A 22,559-nucleotide genomic window follows, 5' to 3' on the forward strand; every position below is an offset into this window, starting at 1 on the left:
CCCAAATGGTGCACAATGAATACAGACAGATAAGCAGATAAAATCTACTACATATGTGACATTGCAGTCTTTGTCACTGCTAACTATGATAAATATAATTATGATGCTCATATAAAGCTGTTATAACTCCCCTAATTTATCAAATCTCAGATAATCTTATTTGAGCAAATCTTAGTATTTTAAGAATCAAAATGATAATAAACATCATTCAACATTGTGATCTTTGACATAACAAATTACGGAAAGAAAAGTTTACCACACTGTGTGTAAACATCTGTGGTAACAGAAGAAAACCAGATTGAATAAATTGATTAAACCACACTCATTCAGTAGAACGTCACCGCCGGCTGGATTGCATGGCAAATTTGGAGGTTTAAAGAAATGGTCACTTGATCCATCTGTTTTGATCTCTAATTGAGTCCAGCTGCTTAACCCAGGATGACACTGCCACAGGCCCTTGATCCACTTGTTACGTGAGGATCATAGAAAGGCTACAGTAGTATATCCCAGCTCAAAGAACACAGTCAAACCAAACAAGTCCTTGAGGTCTCTAAGCTCAATATTATTCCCATCTCAACACTGTGTTTCTTCCTCCCTCTCAACTTTGCACAATATGCTTCTGTTCCTCTTTTCAATAAAGCTCTTTTATGTGTTTCAGTAGTGTGGTTTTAAATTACTGTGCCAAACCACATCAGATCATTTAGGGGGGGATAGGTGAGCTGTCCCCACTGGGGTGTGACAGCAGTTCCACCCAGACTGTATGACTCGCACATCCTCAGAAACAGCAATCTCAATAAACAACTGCAGAATACTTTAGCTGGGTGGGTCTCTCGGGTGTGAGTGCAGGTTTCCACTGTTGTATTTCATTGACAGTATGCATCTCATTTCCTCAGCTCCGTGTTTAAAGGCTCAGCAGTGTGTGTGTACAACATGGCCGACATCCTCACCGTCTTCAACGGGCCCTTTGCTCACAGAGAGGGACCTAACTTTCAGTGGGTGGCGTTTCAGGGGCGCATCCCTTATCCAAGGCCTGGAACTGTAAGTTCACATTTAGGTCATTCATTAATTTATTCATTGGTTATTTCAGTGCATGATTCCAAAGCAAAATTTCATATAAAATATACATCTTAACCTTGAGTCCTTACACATTTCAGGTCCAAAAAAAAGTAGGGAGAAGGATAATCTTGCATTACTTGCTGCTTTCTTAAAAAGTGAATAAACAACATCAATGTTTTAACAATATTTTGCAATAGAAATATGACACACTCACACAACGAAAGTAAATTTATACACAATCAATTGCAGTCAGCGCAATATAAATATTACTCATAAGTTCATATTGCCTAAATATTTCACAAAATATTTTCTTAAATAAACTGAAAAATATTTGAAAACCTTAAGTGATTTCAAAAAACATTCTACTCCACATGATGAAAGACACATCTGTGTTCAGTAAATAATCTGTTATAGCTCCAAAACAAAGTATTTAATTCTACAAAACCTTTCATTTCCACACAGACTGACTGAATATATAAGAGTAAATTAGGAATAAATGAACAGTACACATATTTGAAGTATCCTAAAATCTTACATGTACTTTGTTTTGTTCAAAACGGCAATGCTCTTTGACATTTTATATAACTTATATGAGATTTATCAAAAGCCCTATTGTTATTCCTCAGAAGTAGTTTAATGATGACTGTCAAGGAAATAATTTTGACCATAAACGTTTAAACTTGAAGTTTGACCTTTATATTTACAACATCATCAGTAAATATTAAATATTTCATCTGCAAATAGAATAAACTGCAGTAAGTAAGAAACTGCACAAACTGATGTAATAAATGAATAAATAAAATCATTAAAGGCCCCAATGTAGACACTTGTGGGACTCCACATTTAACTTTAATACATTCAGATTCATCATCAGCACACTGTACATGTTGCTGTCCAGCCTGTCTGCACAAGAAAAACAACAGTATAGGTCTAAAATTCAGGCTAGCTAAAATGGCATATAGTTAGTTTATGCCATCTAGCGGCCATGGTGATTATGACCCGGGGGAGTGAAGCAGTTCAGATGACATTAATACAAAGTGACTTGATAAGATGATTTTGCCTTGTTAGGAGGATGTGGGTTGAGTGGATGGCTAGATAGTAAAATGGCAAAATGTGGACTGCAGGAGACCACTGTTCACTTCCTATTTCCAACCACAAGTGTAATGTTTCCAACCGCAAGTCAGGACATTTTTTTAAAAACCATACTGTTGTGGTGTTTACTGTTGCCATGACTACAAAGGTTGTGTCATTTTAAGGCAGTGGTTCTCAAACTTTTTTAATTCAAGGACCCCTAAACTGACAAAAATTAGACCACAGACCCCCATTGGCTAAGATTTTGTCCAAGGGTCCCCCATCTGATAAGATTTTTGCTTTTAGATGTGAAAGTGTATGAAACCCATAACCAAAATAGTCATACATTCTGTCATTGTGTTACTTATGGATGGAATTATATTGAAAATAAATTATTGCCCTTTTTGCTTGGGACCCACAAGTATAAACCACGTTTCAAGCGATCATTTTAACCCAAACCATGATCTTTCCCTAACCCTTACCAAGTGTTTTGTGTGCCTAAACCTAACCAGACCTTAACTACAATGTTGTAACATCATAAAACATAATTATTTTGTGACAGTCTTAAAAAGCGGCACATTAGGTCCAATAGGTCGTTCTGGAGTGCATCACTACGGCCACTAGATGGCGTAAACATAACGATAGGTCATGTTTGCCGAATATTTGGCCTATACTGTGGTTTAATTTTGAGGATGTGTTGTGCTGTCTATTATCTAAATAACTACTTGACCATATCCCTTATTAATAAATACATTTTTCACACTTTTTTACCTGTTGTTCTCCAGTGCCCTGGTGGAGCTTTCACACCTGACATCCAGACAACCAAAGAGTTCCCAGATGACGTGGTGACCTTCGTACGGAACCATCCTGTCATGTTCAACCCCATATACCCAGTGGGGAGGAGACCTCTGGTGGTTCGTACCAACGCAGACTACAAATACACATCAGTGGCTGTGGACCAGGTCATGGCTGCAGACGGCAACTACCAAGTGCTCTTCCTGGGCACAGGTATGAATGTTCACAGATTCTGCAGTTTTTAGGAGAGCACAGATAGGTTTCTTTATGCCTGTCTGCTTTATAAAGCAGTTGCATTGCACATTTCATGTGCTGTGCATATCACAGTTTGCTGACCACAAAGACAGCTTGACTGTATGTGTTAAAATCACATCAAAGCACAAAATCATGCAAAAGTCAAAACACAGAAGTATCCACATTAGTCTTAAATTTCATGTGATTCCAAAAAATAGTTGTTCCAAGAATTTCTTTCAAATCAAGTGATTATCAGGTGGTTATCGTCATACTAAGGAAGCAATCTGCAGTACTATATTTCAAGATATTTCTATTTCCCCCAGAACAAGTTTAGTTTGGTCGCAGAACAAAAGTGCAGACCTAATTTTCCTGCAAAAAAATGTGTCTGAAATGTGTCAGCTGTTTACATGCTCTTTTCCTCAAGCTATTAATATGAGTGTGCACCCCTGATGGAATAAAACAGTCAGATTTTCCTCATTGCTTTGGCACTGACTGCTCCCTCTGCAGTTTTAATATCAGAAGAACATACAAGGATAGAAGTTGTTATCATTGTGTATTTAATTCTGCTAATTTTGCAGAAAATTCAAAAACAGTGGCATTGGAAAATGCTATTCCAGTGTCCAATTCTCAAAATAAATGAATTAATACCTGCGTAATGGCTTCAGAGCATTATCAGTCCTTTCTTAAGACTGTGTTACCACCACAGTCACCACAATCCTATAAACAGGCAGCTAAAATACATGCAAAAACAAAGACTGATAAGGTCTATCTGTTTTGGGAGTTTCTACCGTCATGTTTCGTAAGTATATGATTGTTGACTGGAGTCCCATTGCCACAGCTGGTTATCAGATAAACAGATAACAAAGGGGATAGTACACTGTTGGTGTGGTAGCTGATTTAAGAACACAGATGTGACAATATAACTCAGCATGTAGCATAAATTATGCCATAAGTAGGTCAAAGTCAACGTGACACGGCAAAGTTCTTGAGAAGAGGACTTTGAGCTTTTATGGTCTTATGTTCTTTAATCTGGTAAAATAACCTGCTGGTGATATAATTTTCCTTGCCTTTGCAATTTTTTCTTTTTTTTCTAATCAAATGCCAATCTTGACATCAGCAATTTCAAGATATTATCACATTTTAGAGGAGCATTATCTCACCTTATGTTTTTAAAAAGAGATTAAATGATTGACAGCATTACACCTGTATCTGGATATGCCTATAGTCTTTACACAACGTTTAAACAGAATAATATATGTGCACACATTACCGAGTGTGCATTCGTACTGGTGCTTGTCCACGTGTGCACATGTTTGCATTCAGCAAGCAGCCCTGGGATTCTCTCTCACAGCTGCTTGTGTTTATCAGGCAGCCTCTCTGTTCTGTTTCTCCTACCTGGATTCTTGAAGAGAAGCCAGTGCTGTCTGGCCGTAGCCGGGGCCTGAGACAGTGCTTTGTTCCAAGGATGAGGGAGACGCTCTTATCAGGCATTTCCAGGAGCTGTTACTGTAACTCCTTCCTCCCGCTTTGTTGCTCCAACTCCCAGGACAAAGCAGCCTTATTGATAGTGGTAGTGTTGCATTTTGCCCTTTTCGTGGCCCTTGTCCTCCCTTGTGTGGGTTTTAATAGCCTCCATTCCTGCTCCTGCCATTGCTAATTTTGCTATGGAGACTGGTCATGGCTATCATGCTTAATTCAAAAGCAAACACTGGCAATGGACTTTAAGTTTGTTTTTTTATCGCTGACGGCACACATCTCTGGGCAGTCTTTGTCGAGCGTGTGCAGCCATATTTGTTTCATATGGTTGTTAAATGTATGTCTGGTTATAACTCATGACATGTCTCCTTTCTGCCCCCAGACAAAGGTACAATACAGAAGGTGATTGTGCTGCCAACCAATCATTCCTTGCATGAAGATCTGATCCTGGAGGAGCTGGAAGTGTTTAAGGTCTGCTGTCTGTATTTCTCCCCCTTTTTTTTTTCTTCTCTCACTTTCATCCCTTTTCTTTCTACCAAATCAAAGGCAGGGAGGAGGAGGAGGGTGCACTTGGCCACAACACAAAGACCAGGGGCAGACAGACAAAGACAGGGTGGCATTTAGGAGATGGATGGTCTGCAGTGTAGTGCAATGTAAAGTGATGGGAAACATGCTAACATCAACAAGAGTCTGGTTGTTGCCCCATGTTGAACCTTTGCACCCGCGGTTTTATCTTGGCCTGCTGATGTAGCTTGAATCACTAAAAGTGCGATAACCTGTAATCAGGTGTAAAAGCCTCTGATCTTTCACTGCAGCTGAAGTATAGCACTCAGCAGACAGATGCTTTCTCTGTTTTGTTGCACCTTATCAGACTTTTTTCTTTATTCAAAAAGTCTGATAAGCTGCTCATTAGGGTAATACCACAACATTTTGGGAACCCCTTTTGCCGAGAGTTAGATTAAAAGATTGATACCACTAAATACAACATGTTTCTTTTACACTTTGTTTTTTGTACAAATGAATCAGCAGAGATATAATGTTTTAATTAGTGACCATTAGAGGTGCTGGTAGGAAGATTTTGTTACCTTTAGCTAGCTGTTTCCAGTCCTTGTACACTTCATATTTGCCATGCAAACATGAACATGGTACTGATTTTCTCATCTAACTCTCGACAAGGAGGCAAATAAGCAGATATCCCAAAACTACAGTATTTTTTTGAGTTAATTGTGTAAAAGCTCTGAACTTACTACTTGTATGTACTATTTTCCAGAACAAAGCTCCTGTTACAAACTTGAGAATATCCTCAAAAAAAGTAAGTTTCCTCTAACCTTGTTTTTTTCCACACATTAAGTACAATTTTATTGTTTTAATATGGTATTCATTGTCTGTGGCTACTATGTAATGCATGAAACTGAAATCTCCTGTGCATAATAAGCCTCCCAAAGGCAAGGAAATAATAAGCCATAATTGTTTCGGTGCTCTGCCTCATTTTCCTGTCAGCCAGCCACTTATTAAGACAAACAGGGTGGCTGACATTTGAACTGTTTACTTTACAGCAACAGCTGTACGTCAGCTCCGAGTTCGGGGTCTCACAGGTCTCCCTGCACCGTTGTCAAGCTTACGGCTCGGCTTGCGCTGACTGCTGCCTCGCCAGAGACCCTTACTGTGCCTGGGATGGGCTCAGTTGCTCCCGCTTCTATCCTACCGGCAAAAGGTACACAAAGGTTTGCAATTTTAGGGTTCATAACTGAGGTGTTTTGCTAGTATTCAGTGTCTTTAAATTCCACGTTAATAAGTATTTAAAGTCCAGCAAGAATTTTTCTTTTGGGAGTGTGGTAATGGTTCTGCAAGCGCTTTTAAGCTCTAAAGCAAATTTTTCAGTGTTAGTAAGTGCTGACAGTTGTTGATTACGGAGCCCATGCATGGGGACAGCTGGTCAAAACTTTCACAAGTGTTAAATAAACATTTGCATAGTGGAAATGTTTGAATAGTTTCCCATAGATTTGCATTGAATTTTGCCAAATTTGACATGAAAATCTAGAGGTTTTAGTGTTGCAGTAGACAACCAAAGTAGTATTCATCAGTTATACCACAAATATGAAATGTTACATATATTGAATGTGGCAGCGGGTAATATACAACAATATGATGGATAAGAACTGAATTAAGATGCGTTCATTTCACAAAATTGGCAGCAGCTCACAACTTGTGAGGTCAAAAGGATGACATGACTGGAGTCCTTCAGAACACACTTCAATGGAAGTCGTCATTAATTCTGCTTTTGTTGTTTCCCCTGTCTGTCTAGACATAACACAGACAAGGAGGTATGAGTGACACCTCGCCTCTAAACCGATACTCCTCCGGTCTCTTTGAGGACCAGCTGCCTGCCTCTTGACATTCCAGTCAAACTCGGGTCAAGTTTAGTTTGGTCACAGAACAAAAGTGCAGACCTCGTTTTCCTGCAAAAAAACGTGTCTGAAAAGTGTCAGCTGTTTACATGCTCTTCTCCTCAAGCTGTTAATATGAGTGTTCACCACTGATGGAATAATACAGTCAGATTTTCCTCATTGTTCCCTCTGCAATTTTAATATCAGAACATATCAGGAGGGAGGTTGATATCATTGTATATTAAATTCTGCATTTTGCTACAGTGTCTTCATAATTATTAGTCATTGTTTTCCTTTTAGGAGAAGCAGGAGGCAGGACATTATACATGGAAATCCACTCACTCAGTGCAGAGGATTCAACCTAAAAGGTGATTAAACCTGCACTCATCAATATTTTTTATATTAATAAAGGACTTTGCATTTCCTCTCAGCTCTACACACCTTTTTAGCCTGTTTTAGCTTGTTGTTTTGGTTTTATAGTTCGCAAATTATGCACTCATCAGCCCCACATTAGCAGGCAGCTGTTTTCAGCAAAATAGCTCTAATAAATCCAGTGTACCCTACCTGCCCAGCACTGAACAGCCAACAAAGTTAGCTTTTAGCTGGCTAAAAAAAAGCAGCTAGTTGGTGAAAAGCCAGATATCTTTTCTTTATAATTAGTGGAGACCAAATTAGAGCTAAAACAAAAAAAAAACAGTGAACATTTTAATACATTAGTCAAACAGAAACACAACACTAAATGAATGCTATGGTGCTACTTTTTTGCTGGATGTGTAAAAAGGAAACTGTTTGTCAGCTGTAACAAATGTAAAGCGATAATATGTCCGATGTTGTGTTTTTACAACTCTGTTGAGTTCTTCTGCCCCCAAATGGCCAAAGATAATCAATACTGCAGCTTTAAATACTTACTAAATAAATACTAAATATTTAAGATATATATTATTTGTAAAAGGACATTTGCAGTAACATTGTCATATACTACCACAAAAGGTTCACATTTGCACAGACAAATTTACTTGAGTTTGTGTGTCTGTCTATGTGTTCATGTACCTGCTCAGGGGTGTTTGTGAGTCCAGGTACTGCACAACATCCCTCATGAAAATTCACCCAGTCAACTGGCATGGTGCAGTTTAATGAGAGGAGAGGATTTGCTCCCCAGAGTGCTCCATTTCCGTGAACAGTTTACATCTCTAAATTAACATGAGCTTGGGGAACCGACCAGATGGCCATTACTGCTAATTAGTCATGGACCTGTCATATATCCAGCTGAGTGATGAACCATTTTGCTGCATCAAAAATGACATGATAAATGAGACAAAACTGAGGTGGTCTGATGCACTGAAGGTTGTTTTGCTAGTCTGTAGAAACTGACGAAATCTGGGTGGAGTTTGGTTGTGCTGCAGGTGTTGGACTAAGCTTTGTGTCAACATTTCAATCCCACTGTTGGGACTTGAGACAGATTTGCATCCATCTGTGGGGTTTGTGTCTGTCAGCAAGTCTGATGTACCTCCCTTGACTCTGTGTGTGTGTGTGTGTGTGTTTGTGTGTCTGATAGCCTACAGGAACGCAGTGGAGATGACGCAGTTTGGCGTGAAAAACAACACCACCTTCCTGGAGTGTCTGCCCAAGTCTCCCCAGGCCTCTATCCGCTGGCTTATTCACAGGGACAATGACAGAAGAAAAGAGGTCGGTTTGAGATTTAAAGAGGTCAAAAGTCAACGTCACAGCCAGCTTTAGTTGTAATATACGACAACCTAATGTGGAGAAAAGGACACAATGAAAAGCCCTTGAGATGTGACTGATTAAATGTCCTTTTTTTTGATCCATGAGAGGTTGCTGCAGTGTTTGGTTAAAATATTACATCAAACATTAAACACGTCATATGTGCTCACACACTTGATCTGGCCTTGTATCGCCTGAGGAATGACACTGTGAGCGCTTACAGGCAGTAGAGCATAATAATGAGCGCTGATACATATCAAACACGATATGGACCTTGACTAATGACTCGATTGTCAGCGGGGAAACACTTCACAAATATTTGACAACCGTTAAACGATGTGAGCACTTTGAAAGGCTGTGACAGATTATATAAAGTTGGGCATGAGAGCGCCTGCATGATAAAGACATCTTTTATGGACCTTGCTTTCACCTCTGTAGAGTATTTTTAGAATAATGGTCATTATAGCCATTTCCCCCTTGAGAACAGAAATTTGCCTTAAAATACATCACTTAAGTTTTAGTGTGAGTCTTTTCCAAACTAAAGTCAGTGAAAAGGAGTTAACAGTTTTGCATTTAGCATCGGAGCATCAGTTATTTTAAACTTATGAGCCTGCATGGACTTGTAAGACACTGCAAATGAGTATGCATCAAATCCAGCATGCAACATATACCTTTTTTTAAATTATACTTCCAAAAATAAAGAATACAAATTCACATTAATTACATATGAGACTATCAAATGTTCTAGTCTACCAACAAAATTCATTTATTGAAGTAGCACAAATTTTTTCCACTTCAACTATCACTTACACTTTTTTTTTCAACCAACTCCTTTCAACACTTTAACTTCAACTGATTCTTCAATGAGCACTTACACATAAATTAACACTTCAACTCCTTTAAAGGACCAGTGTGTAGGATTTAGTAGCATCTAGCAGTGAAGTTACAGATTGCAACCTACTGAATACCCTTCCCCTTCATCCTCCCCTTCCATGTGTGTAAGAGAAACTACGGTGGCCCTGAAACTTGCAAAAAACGCGAAAGACCCTCTTTAGAGCCAGTGTTTGGTTTGTCTGTTCTGAGCTACTGTAGAAACATGGTGGTGCAATATGGCAGGGCCTGCTCCCTCTGCAGATATAAAGGGCTCATTTTAAGGTAACAAAAACACAACAGTTCTTATTTTCAGATGATTATACTCTAATCAAAACATATTTATGAATATTATATGCCATTTCTGCAAAGTCCATTCTGCTAGATGCCACTAAATTTTACATACTGCACCTTTAAGTATATGTTTAAGAGAAATCTATAATTGAGGAAAGAATAATTAGTTTGTCTTGCCTTTTTTCCATAATTTTTAGAAAACAGTTACACATCCATTCTAGTTTTTGATTATTTGTACATCAGATTTTTTCAGGGTTTTCTTGAGTCACTTCATAGTTTGTATATATACTATGTATAGAATACAAGTTCTTGATGTGAAACTAAAGCTCTCTAGCTTCTGGTATAACATGTTGAAATGGGTTGAGAGCTGATGACTGCAAAGGCCATAGCATATTTTAACAAATCATCAAACCATTCAGTGACCCCTCACATCTGCATTTATTATGTTTCTCCACTAATTTATTCAGGTTTTTCATTTGATTTGTCACGTGTCTGTTGACAGCATGTTTGTATTTCTGGTCCAATTCACTGTGTAAATGGGGTTATGACACAAACTAATTGTGCCAACTACAGGTGAAGCTGAGTGATCGTGTCATTTCCAGCGAACACGGCCTCCTCATCCGCTCCGTCCAGCTGTCTGACCAGGGCCTATACTACTGCCTGACCACAGAGAACAGCTTCAAACGCACCGTCGCCAAGATCCGTCTGCGCGTGCTAAGTGAAGCCATGGTGAGCGTGCTGACAGACAAGCAGCAGTCACCGTGGGCGTGGGCCAGCTCATTGCACCCTAAGGCCCTGTTGGAAGCGTTCAGCCCTGCAGAGAGTCTGGCTGTACAACAATACTGCAAAGAGAGGAAGGAGCTCCAGAATCTTCAGCAGAGGCCGCAGCAGCCTCAGCCGCCTGGACCACTCAGAGGGGATCTGGCCAAACTGAAGCCTTTGCTTGACCGGAGGAAGAGCCGCAACCGCCGCAATCACCTCCCAGAGGTCTGACACAGGGAGGCTGGCAGCTGCAGAAACTGACATGCACATCTTTCTTTGTTCCTTTCCAGGCAGTTACACATCCTCATTTTTCCAACTCTCATCTCAAACTGCAGAGCTGCACTGTGGATGTACAGTAAGATGAGGAGGTGGTTGCGGAAAGCTGTTATTCTGCAATATCTCCTTCTCTTCGACAGAATGCATGAGTGAGGCACTGTGACCAGATGGCTGTGACTTACACAAATACACACACGCACGGGCACCCACAAGCCATTCATTTGCTGTCCGCAGTCACTCCACAAACTGAAGTGGTCCTGTCCTGAGTGCCACTAATAAACTGTGGTCTCGGCTGATATTGCTTATGATAATACACCTTGAGTCGCAGCTATTGTCAATGATCTTATCATATTTTAAATATTAGAGGGGAAATTAAACAGGCCGTATACTGGCTTACAATGGAGTTGCTCTTTGTTGAAAAAAATAGGGAGGTAATTTTATCAAGATAACAAATAGAAGAGATTGAAAAGGGATAAAAAAGGGAGACAGATGCATGTTTGACAGTGAGTGTCCTCTCTTGATATTATACTCGTATTTTATTAGATTCTACCCACATTCGTATATTTACTTTTTGACTAACAAAAGTTGTACTCTCTTCAGTGAAAACTACAGGGCTCTATGGGCTCATGTGGGATAATATAAAGTCAATTTGTAAACACGCTGTCTACAATAGCACTGCTCATACACAGCACAGATGGCAAGTGGCCCCAATAAAAAAAAAAGTGTTGTATTGCAGTGATGCAATTTAAGATTTATTACTTCAAAGGCCAAACCTTTGAACATCCAGTGCAGATGTCACCCAAACAGAGATAGTAAAATACTGAGTAGAATATGAAATTCTGTATGAGCTGTACACATCTTACATGATCTCTCTTGTATTTATTCCTATTACTCAGACGCACATGTAAGAAAATTGGCCTCACTGTAATTCAGCCGCATATTGTATCGTACTTCTCTTGTTTACAGCACAGAAGCATGTTTATAGAAATGCATCAGCAATGTAGAGGTCTCTTAATCCTTTCCTGGATTACATTTAACAACCAAACGAGCAGATATGCACATTTCAGTTTTTGCCTTCGGTTAAATACTGTATATTAGTGTAATACCTGGAAATATGGAGTCTACATTATAAAGTACAGTTTCCTTCTTTGGATCCAAGTTTCCACATTCTACAAAGCAAGGTGGATATACTTACTTCAGAAATAGTAATTATTAGTGAGGTAGTCTGTGATAGACCATTTGACATATGTGAATAGATACTTCTTTTTTTTTAGAAGCATAGTTAATGTAGATAGAGATTATTTGTTGCTTGTGTACAGAGTATTTTTGTTTGTTTGTTTCATCGTTTTTTATTTAAAGTTGTGCTGAGTTTTGTGAAAATGTGTTTTCTTTGTGTATATAATTTCAACATACTGTATTTCACCAACTAACTATGACTGTATCTGCAAATTGCAGAGATATACAGTATTGTTTTCATTTTGAGAAAAGATTTTCTAGTTGTACCTTCCCTCGTACAGATCTCTGCTACATGTTTAATAAAACTGTGTGACCAGTATCATGTCAACTTCAGCTCAGTGTACTTTCAGTGTTATGAAACATATGTATTTCTATTTATTAATGTAATGATAGCCTGAATAAACCTGTTCAGATGTATCTCAATTTTACAGAGAGATCATATAATTTATTGTTAGAATATATTTGATTGATATATATTCTAGATATATTTGATTGCAATGTTTGGTCCATCCACCACTTTGGTCGTGACTGAAATATTTGGTGATCCTCTGACCTTTCCGCTAGCGCCACCAGCAGGTCAAAGTTGTTCTATTCTGGTCAAATATCTCAACATCTATTCAATAGAGTGGCTCAAAATTTTGTACAGACATTCATGGTACCCAGATGATGTATCCTAAAACTTTGGTGATCCTTAAACTTTACATTAAGCACAGTTATCAGGTCATAATTTCAATGTATCCAGTATTTTGGTTTATGACTAAATATGAGCAAAACTATCAGCCTCAGACATTCCCATCAACCCCAGCTGTATGTACTTTGTGTTTAGTGCTAATTAGCAAATGGTAGCATGCTAACACGCTAAACTATGAAAGTGAATATGGTAAACATTATACCTACTAAACATCAGAATGTTAACCTTATCAGTGTGAGCATGCTAGCATGTTGACGTTAGCATTTAAGCACTGCTGTGCTTATGTACCATGGATGTATTAAGAGAGCTGGATATGGCGGCACTGCTCAGTCTTGCCGCTAATTTTTAGTGGTCACTTGTGGTATTGCAGCGGAAAAATAAAATCAATTTTCATTCGATTGAATAGGCGCCATCTTTGAGTCTGGGTTATTTTCTAAATTAGAACTCTCTCTCTCTCTGTTAATACAACTTTGTTCTGTTTTCTCATATATTCCATGGTGTAGCATAGCATGCTATATGATAACAGTTCTAATGTACTGCTATGAAGAGAAAATTTAGACAACTTTGAAAATGTATGGGTTTAATAAAACATGGAAGCTTGACAGGGTTTCAGGCTTATCAAAAGCCTTGTCTGTTTTAATCTTAGTGAGGCACTTCCTCGTATGTGTGACATATAAGATTCAGACTCAACAGTAAAATCAAAGAAACCCATGGGGCTGCAGAAGGTCATTTAAAACCCATAAAACCAAAGAGAGGCCTCCTGCTGGTCAGAAATACTGCTTTCTCACCAAACAAACCCAAGTACCAGTCATAACCACAGTATAATCATCCCCCAGCCCATTTTTTATTACTCTTTTTGATTTATGGACCACTCAAGGTAAAGAGGAAACTGAATAATTCTTGCCTCAGCATGCACAGTGCAGAGGTTTGTTTCAGCAGTGGTACAGTCTCAGCTGTATTTTGAGCCCAGGGGGATGTATACTAGCTCTGATACACTGGTGATGGGTAAGAACAATCCAATACCAGGAATATGAAACCCAATGAAAAGCTCTTTTTCAGCTTTTATTTATTTTTAAGACACTAGTTCTGCAAAGGATATGAACATTTGCGCAAGATTAGAATTTGCATTATTGACTATATATTCTTTTATAGCTTGTTGAAGAAACCAATTTCTCTCTGTGTGTGGATATCTAAAGGATTAATAACATGACAGTTCAGAGGAGTCTCCACTTGTTCTCCCTCTAGAAATCCCTGATTGAGTTTGTATGTTACAGTGATAATTGCAGTTAAATAATACTTGGCAAGGTAATTCAGCTCTTTACAAAATCACAGTATCCCCCCCTTGTATCAAAGGAAGTATGACATTATAAATAACACTGAAATTACAAAAAAGTGCAAGTCTATATCAAAAGGTTTGATGTCCCATAGCAGCTTGTATGCACTGTGCTCCGCAGCTCACGCACATCAGACATGTCTGCATGACTTATTCACACAAGCTTTCCTTCCTTCCTCCTCACCACACAGTAGGAGATGAGACAAATCAAGAAGATGGCCACACCTATGCCCAGCAGTGTATTCTGTATAATATCCAACATCTGGACAGGGTAGACAAGCTTCTCTTTAAACATTTCTGCTGTTTCGTCATCCAGTGCAGCCGTCTGGTACATAGATGGAGACAGAGGAAGGGAGACCAACTGATTAACATAAATCCTAAGGCAAAAGACAGTACTCTTCATGATGGCAGGACTCCATTTTTTATCTTACCTCATTCAGCCAAACAAGAGGGAATATGGTATAATCCTTGACTTTCTTAAGCACCCTGCATGGAGAAAATGTATTACTTGTCATTCTGTGCATGGTTCTGTCTAAAACTTTCTTAAAGGAATAGTTTGACACTTTGAGAAATATGCTTATTTGCTTTCTTGCAGAGAGTCAGATGAGAACATCAGTACCACTCAGGTTATGGTTAGTATCAATCTTCTCATCCAACTCTTGGAAAGAAAGCAGATAAGCGTACTTCACAAAAAATATTTGTCATTAAAAAGGTGAAACACAACTTACGTGATGATCTTTGATGGTCCATACATCATATTCACTTGAATTCTCTTAGCAAACCTTAAGGTAAATCCAGTTGTCTGGTGGGAAAATAACATAATAAAAGCTTGCATCAGAGTTACTGCTCCAGACAGTCAAAATTCATGAAGATGAAAGTTTAAGGGTTCTTACAGGTTCCACATCCAGGAAGGTGAAATGGTGCTCCTCGTTGGGATTGAGGCCCAGCACGTCCTCTGTTAGGGATGGACTGCCATAAAGGAAGTGCGGCAAAGAGATGTAGATAGGTTTTCCTGTTCAAATGGCAACAGTGACAGTTAAAAATGCAAAGCTGCTTAGCTAATTGATAAAACAGTAGAGGAAAGTTCTGGGGTGCCTGAACTTCCTGCACTCTCAACTCAACAGAAAAACCTCAACAAAACAAATGTTAACTGACCGCCTTGACAGGAGCTGATGTCTAATACTCCGGCCACGGTGCAGTTCTTGGTGATCGTTAGATCTCTGCAGAAACACTTGTTGTCTGGGTTTTCCGTAGGGGCGGCCAAGGTGGACGGCTTTAGAGTGTAGCGGTACACTTCAATCCCTTTCAGATCCATGCTTTTCTGAAAGCTGGCTGACACAGACCTGAAGATGAAGCAACACAGAGATTCGATCAAGAGTCTTCCCTTAACTAATCTCATGTATCATCAATCTTTGGGTCTGTGTTTTAACTCCATTCAGACTTTCTCAATACAGTATATGACTATAGTTTTGGCATTGGAAAGCTCTGACCTCTGGTGGTTACTGAGAGGAAAAGGTTGCACTTCTGTATTAAATCTCCCATCATTAACATTTACTGGCCCAATTAATGTTAGCAAAGCATAGTCAGACTCGAGTCGATGAAATAGCTCCCAGATAATGAAACTCTTCATCACCTGCAGATGTCTGATGAGAAGAAATAGAGAGCCTCCTTCTTTTCCACAAAGGGATGGAAGGAAGAAGCATCTGAGAAAGAGAGGAGGAGAAATCTGATTAGAAGTGACTCATCTACATTTAGATCTGTAGAAGTGTGTTCAAAAAAATAGTGAGGTTCAGAAAAATAGTCATGCAGCTTATTTCTTTTATATAATACACAAAACTGAATGAGCCACACCTGTCCCATTGATCATGTTACAGTACTGGTCGTCCCAGAAATCTAAGCTCCTGTAGGGTGAAATTAAATATGTTAGATAAACTTGATTAAACTGTCTTAAATATAACTTCTTTTTTCTTTCAAAAAAACATCAGGAATCTCACTTGTCAAAATCTGTACAACCTGATTAAAAGATTGTTGACACTTTATTGATAACTGGACTCACTTCTCTCCCCTCCAGCTGTCAATTGTTGCCACTTTGGAGATGTCATCCTTTCCCGTGTAGACATTGTAGTAACCATCATAGGTGCCATTGTACTAGAGAAAAGACATTTCATCTAATTAATTGATTAAATTGTGTCATTACTGAAGTGTCACTGGGTGGCTTTTGTAAAGAGTAAAGCAATAATATCTGTGTTTACTTACAGGTGCAAATAGGCCCACAGTTCCACCCAATAAGGGGTCTCTGTAACCCCACAGCAATTCCTTAACTGTACGCTGCTGGAACAAGGAGGAGTTGGTTGCCTTCATCCGCCCCTCCAGGAAAATATGTAGATATTTGGGTACTAATGAATAAGCTCCCTGAAAAAAAAAAAAAATCAAAATCATTCATCTTTACATTCGAAAAAGTCAGGAAATTATCATCTCTTCATCACTGACGATGTCAGTTTTAAAAGGTAACAATATCGTTTCATCATGATACACATGCAAAACTGCCGTGCACACAACTGCTGCTGTCGCCTCATGAGATAAGCCAGAAAATAATCCTCTTTTATGACTGTGATACTACATAAAGACTTACAAATGGAGGCTCTCATTGGAATTGCTGACACTCATCTTTTAAGACTTATCAAAGTTTGAAGGGAACGCATACTGTACAGATAATCAAAGATTGTCGTTGTGAATTATGACTTCCTAGTGTCCAGACTCCAACCCAACAGCGCTTTAACACTTTTGCACCAATGTTAGTGATAGTGTCTCTGCTCTATTACACTGACAGTAACCATAGAGCTGGGTATCAAACCTTAACACTTTTTTTAACACAACCAAAATATGAATGCCTGCTCAGTACTCTTATTTACTTATTCTTCCATTTGACAAATTTTGATTTAAATCATAATTTTGCCAATTTTATTATATTTTATTTAGGCAAAGTCCTAGTATGACTGCTTGTGTTTGGACAATTAAAGAAAAATTCAAGTATTTTCGAATCTGGTTGTTATTCTCATAATTGTGACCACTTTTACAGTGGGTCTTGCTAACTTTGTGCAAGCCACCTCTGTTGTAGAGATTCAAGAAACATAAACTCAAACTAAAACTTTCCAAATAAACCTCACTTTGCAACCTACCACAAGGCAGCCCAGCTTGATCTGGCATAGCTTGTCATGACTGAGCAATAGAGGTAGATTTAAATAGTACAGCTAAGTGTAGAGTGTGTACAGTTGTGTCAAGTCAGGAATCACCACACAGTGGGGTGATACTCACGTACAGCCACAGCCAGGTTGAGGGAAGTGATCATGTCCTCCTCTGGTCCGACTGACAAGGATGGCTCAAAAATGGCTCCCAGAGGCAGCAGGAAGGAGACAGTGTGGTTGGGGTAGAATGTGATGTTTTCTTTGGGGAGGTATCTTGTCCTGAGGGAATGGGAAATGTAGCCATTAGATTAGATTATTAAATAAATGTGATGAACTGCTGAATGATTCAAATTTCAGAGGCTGTACTTAAACTAAAATGACATAAAAGAGGTTAACAAAATCATCCTTACATGTATGTATAAGGTCCTTTTTGTACCACCACTGGCTTTGAGCCGTTCTGCACAACCTCCTTGGCATTTGTCACATCAAAGAACCAGAACTGCCTGTACACCTTTGCCCCTGCTGACACCCAGTTCTCATGAGCTGTCGTTCCAGGCTCAATGACGGCTTCCTAAACCCCGCAGACACACAGAGAGTCTATTTTTAACATGCCTCAAGACTGCCAGCAGGCCAGCAGCCTCACTGATACATAATAAGGGTGGATGCTCCGTTATAAAAAAATTGTCTTAACTGCTTAAATTTCTCTCTGCAGTGTATAAAAATCACAGACACTGCTCTTTTGATGGATGCAAACAAGGCACACTTGGCGTTTTGCACAGCTTCTTGTGTGCCAGTTCAAGCAGCTTTCCAAAACGCACGCCTCTCATTTCTCCTGATTCACCTTGATCTCTGCGCACTCATTCACACTCTTGGTTACTCCCTATCCTCCAACCCAGTGTGAAACTGAGCACCTTACCTCCTCAACTGTCCCCTGAATGATGCTGCTCCCCAGCGGGATAAGGATGCCTCCCAGGATGGCTAACAACGCCCCAAAAACAGCTCCAGCTATCAGCCCGCACCTTCTGTTACAGCAGCCCATGGTTGTGTGTGTTTCCCTCCGTCTGATACCGACCGTACGTCCGTCTGTCTGCCTGGCAGCCTGTTCTCCTTCTGTCTCTGTGTTTGTGAAGTGTGCTATTATGTGCAGCAGCAGCACAGGGAGGCTGTACCATCAGAGGAGATGACAGAGCAGCCGAGGCCAGGTAAAGGTACAGACACCTCTGGCAGTCACACAGGGACCTCTTATGAAGAAAGTTATGTAATGATATGGCGGGGTTAAGGTTCAGCTGAGAGACATCTATTCAGGTATCAGTAAGAGCTATCTTACCAGGTGATAACAGCTACAGTGGGTTGAGGAGAAAGGTTGAAAGAGCAGTTGGCAAACATAGTATACAGTGTAAATTGAAGTTAATTTCTAATCCCATTAAGTTTTTTTTTAATGATGTATTAATTCACAGCAGTGTGAAGAAGCCAACTGGACTTGACTCCTCATTCAAGAGAACTTATGAGGATGTGAGATATCATTTCCAGATATCCCTTGCATAACCTGGATGATGAAAATCTTCTTAGAAATGTTATTATATTCTCTCCTGCTCTGTTTCTTACAGTATACGACCTTTTCTATCTATTCATCTCTTGTCTCCTCTACCATTTCTGCTCATCCTCTGCCTTGGTATGAACCACATAAGCGTACCACAGACAGAAACACAGAAACGTATAAATGATTAAGTAAGTTCTCATTGTGCAGCGACAGTTAGAAAGGCTTATCTGTATTTGCGATATATTAAAGTAAATTGCATTTTTATCTCCCTTATCTAAATTTATTATTATATAATCAATGCTTTACACATACATGGGTTCTTTTAACAGTCAGCAACAATATAACATTTGGTGTGCAAATGTTTGAGTCTGTGCAGTCCTCTCTCTCACTCTTTACTAAGATTTAAAAGTAACTAAGCCAGATTCTCAAAAAAGATGTCAGTGCATGTGTCCAATTTCCAGAAGGTTTTGAGTCACATTATAATTGTCACTCTGCCTAAACCATAATATAACCTGACACGTGGCACTATACAGCCACCTTTGATTTAGCCTGTGCACAAAAAAAACTAGACTGATCGGAGGCCATAAAACATATTACAATGGCAATATTTTAAAAGCCCACACCACTATAATGCACAGAAACATACAATATTGCCAATCCATAGCCAGTTTAATACACTGTACTGCTTTCCAGCACTGTAAGGTTACATATTACCACTGGAGGGCAGCCCCACCATTTCCTCACTATTCACTGCACACTCAGTACAGAAGGCCCCACTTACCTGGATAAAACTCAATGTGTGTTTAATAAACCGGTTTTTATAATTCATCTGAAACGATCACCATACACACAAAAGACAGGGTTACATGTTTTTTCATGGCCTATTTAATCATGTGGTTGAATAAGTAAATAAAACATAAAAGTAAGTGTACTGATGATACACAACCACTTACCAATTGTTGTACTTTCTTGCATTATGTATACATATGCATAAACATAGCCTTACACAAAAAAACATGTGTAGTTTACAGCTGAAAGAAGAATCCTGAAAAGGCATTTCATAATGTAAGTATAAGCAGAGCTAAATCTTTTATAACCAGGAACACTGTCCTTTTCTGAGAACCTGAATGCACTCCATGTCTGTGGTATTTCTGTGCAGACAAAATGACATAACCTTTTTTGCCTAGGGGATACATCCTGTGTCTCTTGTTATCTCAAACCTGGAAGAGTGCCCAGGTAACAAAGAGGGAAACCTCCAGCCAAGCATAGGATTAAAATGGAAAGGTCACCACCACACATTTGCATGTACTCCCAAAAAGCCACATTTGAATTGAAAATTGCATGTAAAGGCAGGGACGTACTGTTTACCCCACAGGGACTTGTGAGGAAAACTTTGAAGTGAACACCGCCAACCTTTTAGACTGATTGTTGACTCTGGAGACTCACACTTGACTTTGTCCGACAGGCTAAATTATTTAAACCACAAACAATGGTCCTGCACAGCTATAGGGGACTAACACTGACACTGTTAGAGGTTTGGTTCCCGTTGGAACAATATGTGCTAATAATTTACATAGTAGTAGTAAATAAACAGGTGATCAGATATTAACCTTAATCCTACCAACTGGGGTACCTGCAGACCCCAGAGGTATACTTTCTGTCATATCTCACAGGTGCTTTATTCTATCATTCCAATTTTTAATGACTTTGTTGATTTGTTCCTAATGACTTCATATCAGTGTTTTCTGTTTCTGTTTTCAATATTACTTTTTAAAAATACCAATATATTGGGGTCCTGGGGACCCCAGTCAAAAGCACTCAATTTCACCTGTGCAGTTTTCAGGGGAACTGTTTAGTGAATTTATGTTTGCCACGGGTCCTAATTTAAAGTATCACACACTATCGAGTGGACTGGGGAACACCAGGGACCCCAGTCGATGTATGTGAGATATATTGGTAGGATGAGGGTTGATGTGCAGTAAGCCCATGTGTATAATACTGTGAATATATCAAATATATTCATATATGTTTTGATAATTGGATATGATCTCCAGCTATCGATACTCACAAGGCAAATAATTAGCAAGTTTACTGTTTATCAAAGTCACATGATATATGTGAAATTCATAGAAGCTACTATACGGGTGGCAGTGAGTAAAGCTCTGGTTTGCAGGTTTTAAATGTGTTCTGTTACCAAGAAGGCGTTTCCGGTTGGGCGTCTATCTTCAAAATAAAGGCATTAGAATAATAAATTGTCACACTCCAAATTCTCATTTATATGATTTATATTTTATGAAAATACAATAGCATGTCGTTTTTGTTTTGTGTTTTTGTTTTTGTTTTTACCAGCAAAGGCTTCATAGACTGAAAATCAGCCACCGAACATCCTGTAACAATTCATCCTTTTTGTTACTGCATACAGAGGGTGCATGTATTATGTAATATCCTTATGCTGGCCTGCATAAGAAATGTCACACTTGTACCATTTGGTGGTCCTGCTGTGATTTTTGTTTTCAAACCACTTGGATGTGGTTGAAATGTTAGTGTGCTGCTTTACAGGTTCACAGGAGTAGTGAGTAGATATTTTGTGTATTACCAGTCAAATATTTCCTGTATTATTTATATAATCCAACCCTATTCTCTGTTTGTTTTAAAGTAGAATTTGTCATTTAAACAGGGTATAGAACCATATAGAATAGGTATTACCACAGAAAAAGGGTATTGCAGAGAATGTAATATTAGTCTTTTTGAGTACTAGATTTGTGTAACAGCAAATAAAAAGGTACTAGATGATCAGATTATTATTCATATGCAGTAGGCTCATATATTAACACATTATATATAAAGTGTACACATGTATTATGTCATTTGTAACCACTTGGATGTGGTCAAGTGTTCATGTGTTGCTAAATTACAGGTCCTTGGGGGTATTGGACTGGGCTGGATTATCTATACATTGCATTGGGTCAGAGCCCGGGGGCACAAGCCAATTTGCCATGCTGGGGGCCACCAATGTGAAAAAAAAAGAAAAACATAAATAGTTTTTCTTTTTTTTGTAAATGAATACAAGATAGAATAATATGATGATCTTTTTGTCTCACTGCTCGGCCACACACACTCCATGCACCGACTGAATGATGTGTTGATGTGTATGTGTGTGCGACCAATCATGTGTAACGAAAGACAGTGATCATACCATCAGGATAAAAACAGACAGGAGGGGTGCCATTTTTAGTATTTTTGACACTGGCCTGACACTGTTTTCAATAGTTCAATATACATAAAGCGTTCAATACACATGTGTAATACTGTTTTTTACATTACTTAAGGTTTTTATACCAAACATGATGTAAAATTATGGTATTCTGGAAATTAAAAGGTTTTCTCATTGAATAGTTTAAGTGATATATGTGCACACCAATCATAGATCAAAACATTGCTAAATTTGGCTGAATTATAAAATCCAGAAGTAGCACTAAATGAGCCGTTTGGGAGTAGATAAAGTCGTTAATGCTGAGCTGAGCCAAGTGATCCGATTCACTAAAAAGATCTGCTAGAATGAGGCTTTTCTTTTGAAGAAACTAGACCGGAAGTATCGTTATTGTTGCAGAGCGCGAGCACAGCTCTCTCA

General features: G+C 38.9%; 2 protein-coding genes across 2 annotated transcripts in view; one reads left to right on the forward strand and one right to left on the reverse strand.

Moving 5' to 3' along the window:
• The window catches only part of sema3c (sema domain, immunoglobulin domain (Ig), short basic domain, secreted, (semaphorin) 3C), a 46,717-nt gene extending 33,240 nt beyond the window's left edge, over positions 1-13,477 (forward strand). Inside the window, exons 11-18 of the mRNA XM_044343055.1 lie at positions 894-1,038; positions 2,913-3,135; positions 5,015-5,103; positions 5,903-5,944; positions 6,189-6,346; positions 7,320-7,387; positions 8,575-8,705; positions 10,479-13,477. Of these exons, the coding sequence (XP_044198990.1) occupies positions 894-1,038; positions 2,913-3,135; positions 5,015-5,103; positions 5,903-5,944; positions 6,189-6,346; positions 7,320-7,387; positions 8,575-8,705; positions 10,479-10,898 (1,276 nt within the window). The 3' untranslated portion in view covers positions 10,899-13,477. The remainder of the gene's footprint in view (positions 1-893; positions 1,039-2,912; positions 3,136-5,014; positions 5,104-5,902; positions 5,945-6,188; positions 6,347-7,319; positions 7,388-8,574; positions 8,706-10,478) is intronic.
• Positions 13,478-13,906: 429 nt separating this feature from the next.
• Positions 13,907-18,733, reverse strand: cd36 (CD36 molecule (thrombospondin receptor)). Its single transcript, XM_044343056.1, has 12 exons — positions 18,305-18,733; positions 17,799-17,959; positions 17,523-17,667; positions 16,460-16,615; positions 16,260-16,351; positions 16,055-16,104; positions 15,837-15,906; positions 15,359-15,546; positions 15,097-15,215; positions 14,932-15,005; positions 14,635-14,689; positions 13,907-14,528 (listed from the first exon to the last, which is right to left on the reverse strand). Exons 1-12 carry the CDS (start codon positions 18,425-18,427, stop codon positions 14,358-14,360), a joined length of 1,404 nt encoding a protein of 467 aa, XP_044198991.1. The 5' UTR covers positions 18,428-18,733; the 3' UTR covers positions 13,907-14,357.
• Between the last annotated feature and the right edge of the window lie 3,826 nt (positions 18,734-22,559).

This window comes from Thunnus albacares, chromosome 23, assembly GCF_914725855.1.
Source record: "Thunnus albacares chromosome 23, fThuAlb1.1, whole genome shotgun sequence".
Classification (NCBI taxonomy): Eukaryota; Metazoa; Chordata; class Actinopteri; order Scombriformes; family Scombridae; genus Thunnus; species Thunnus albacares.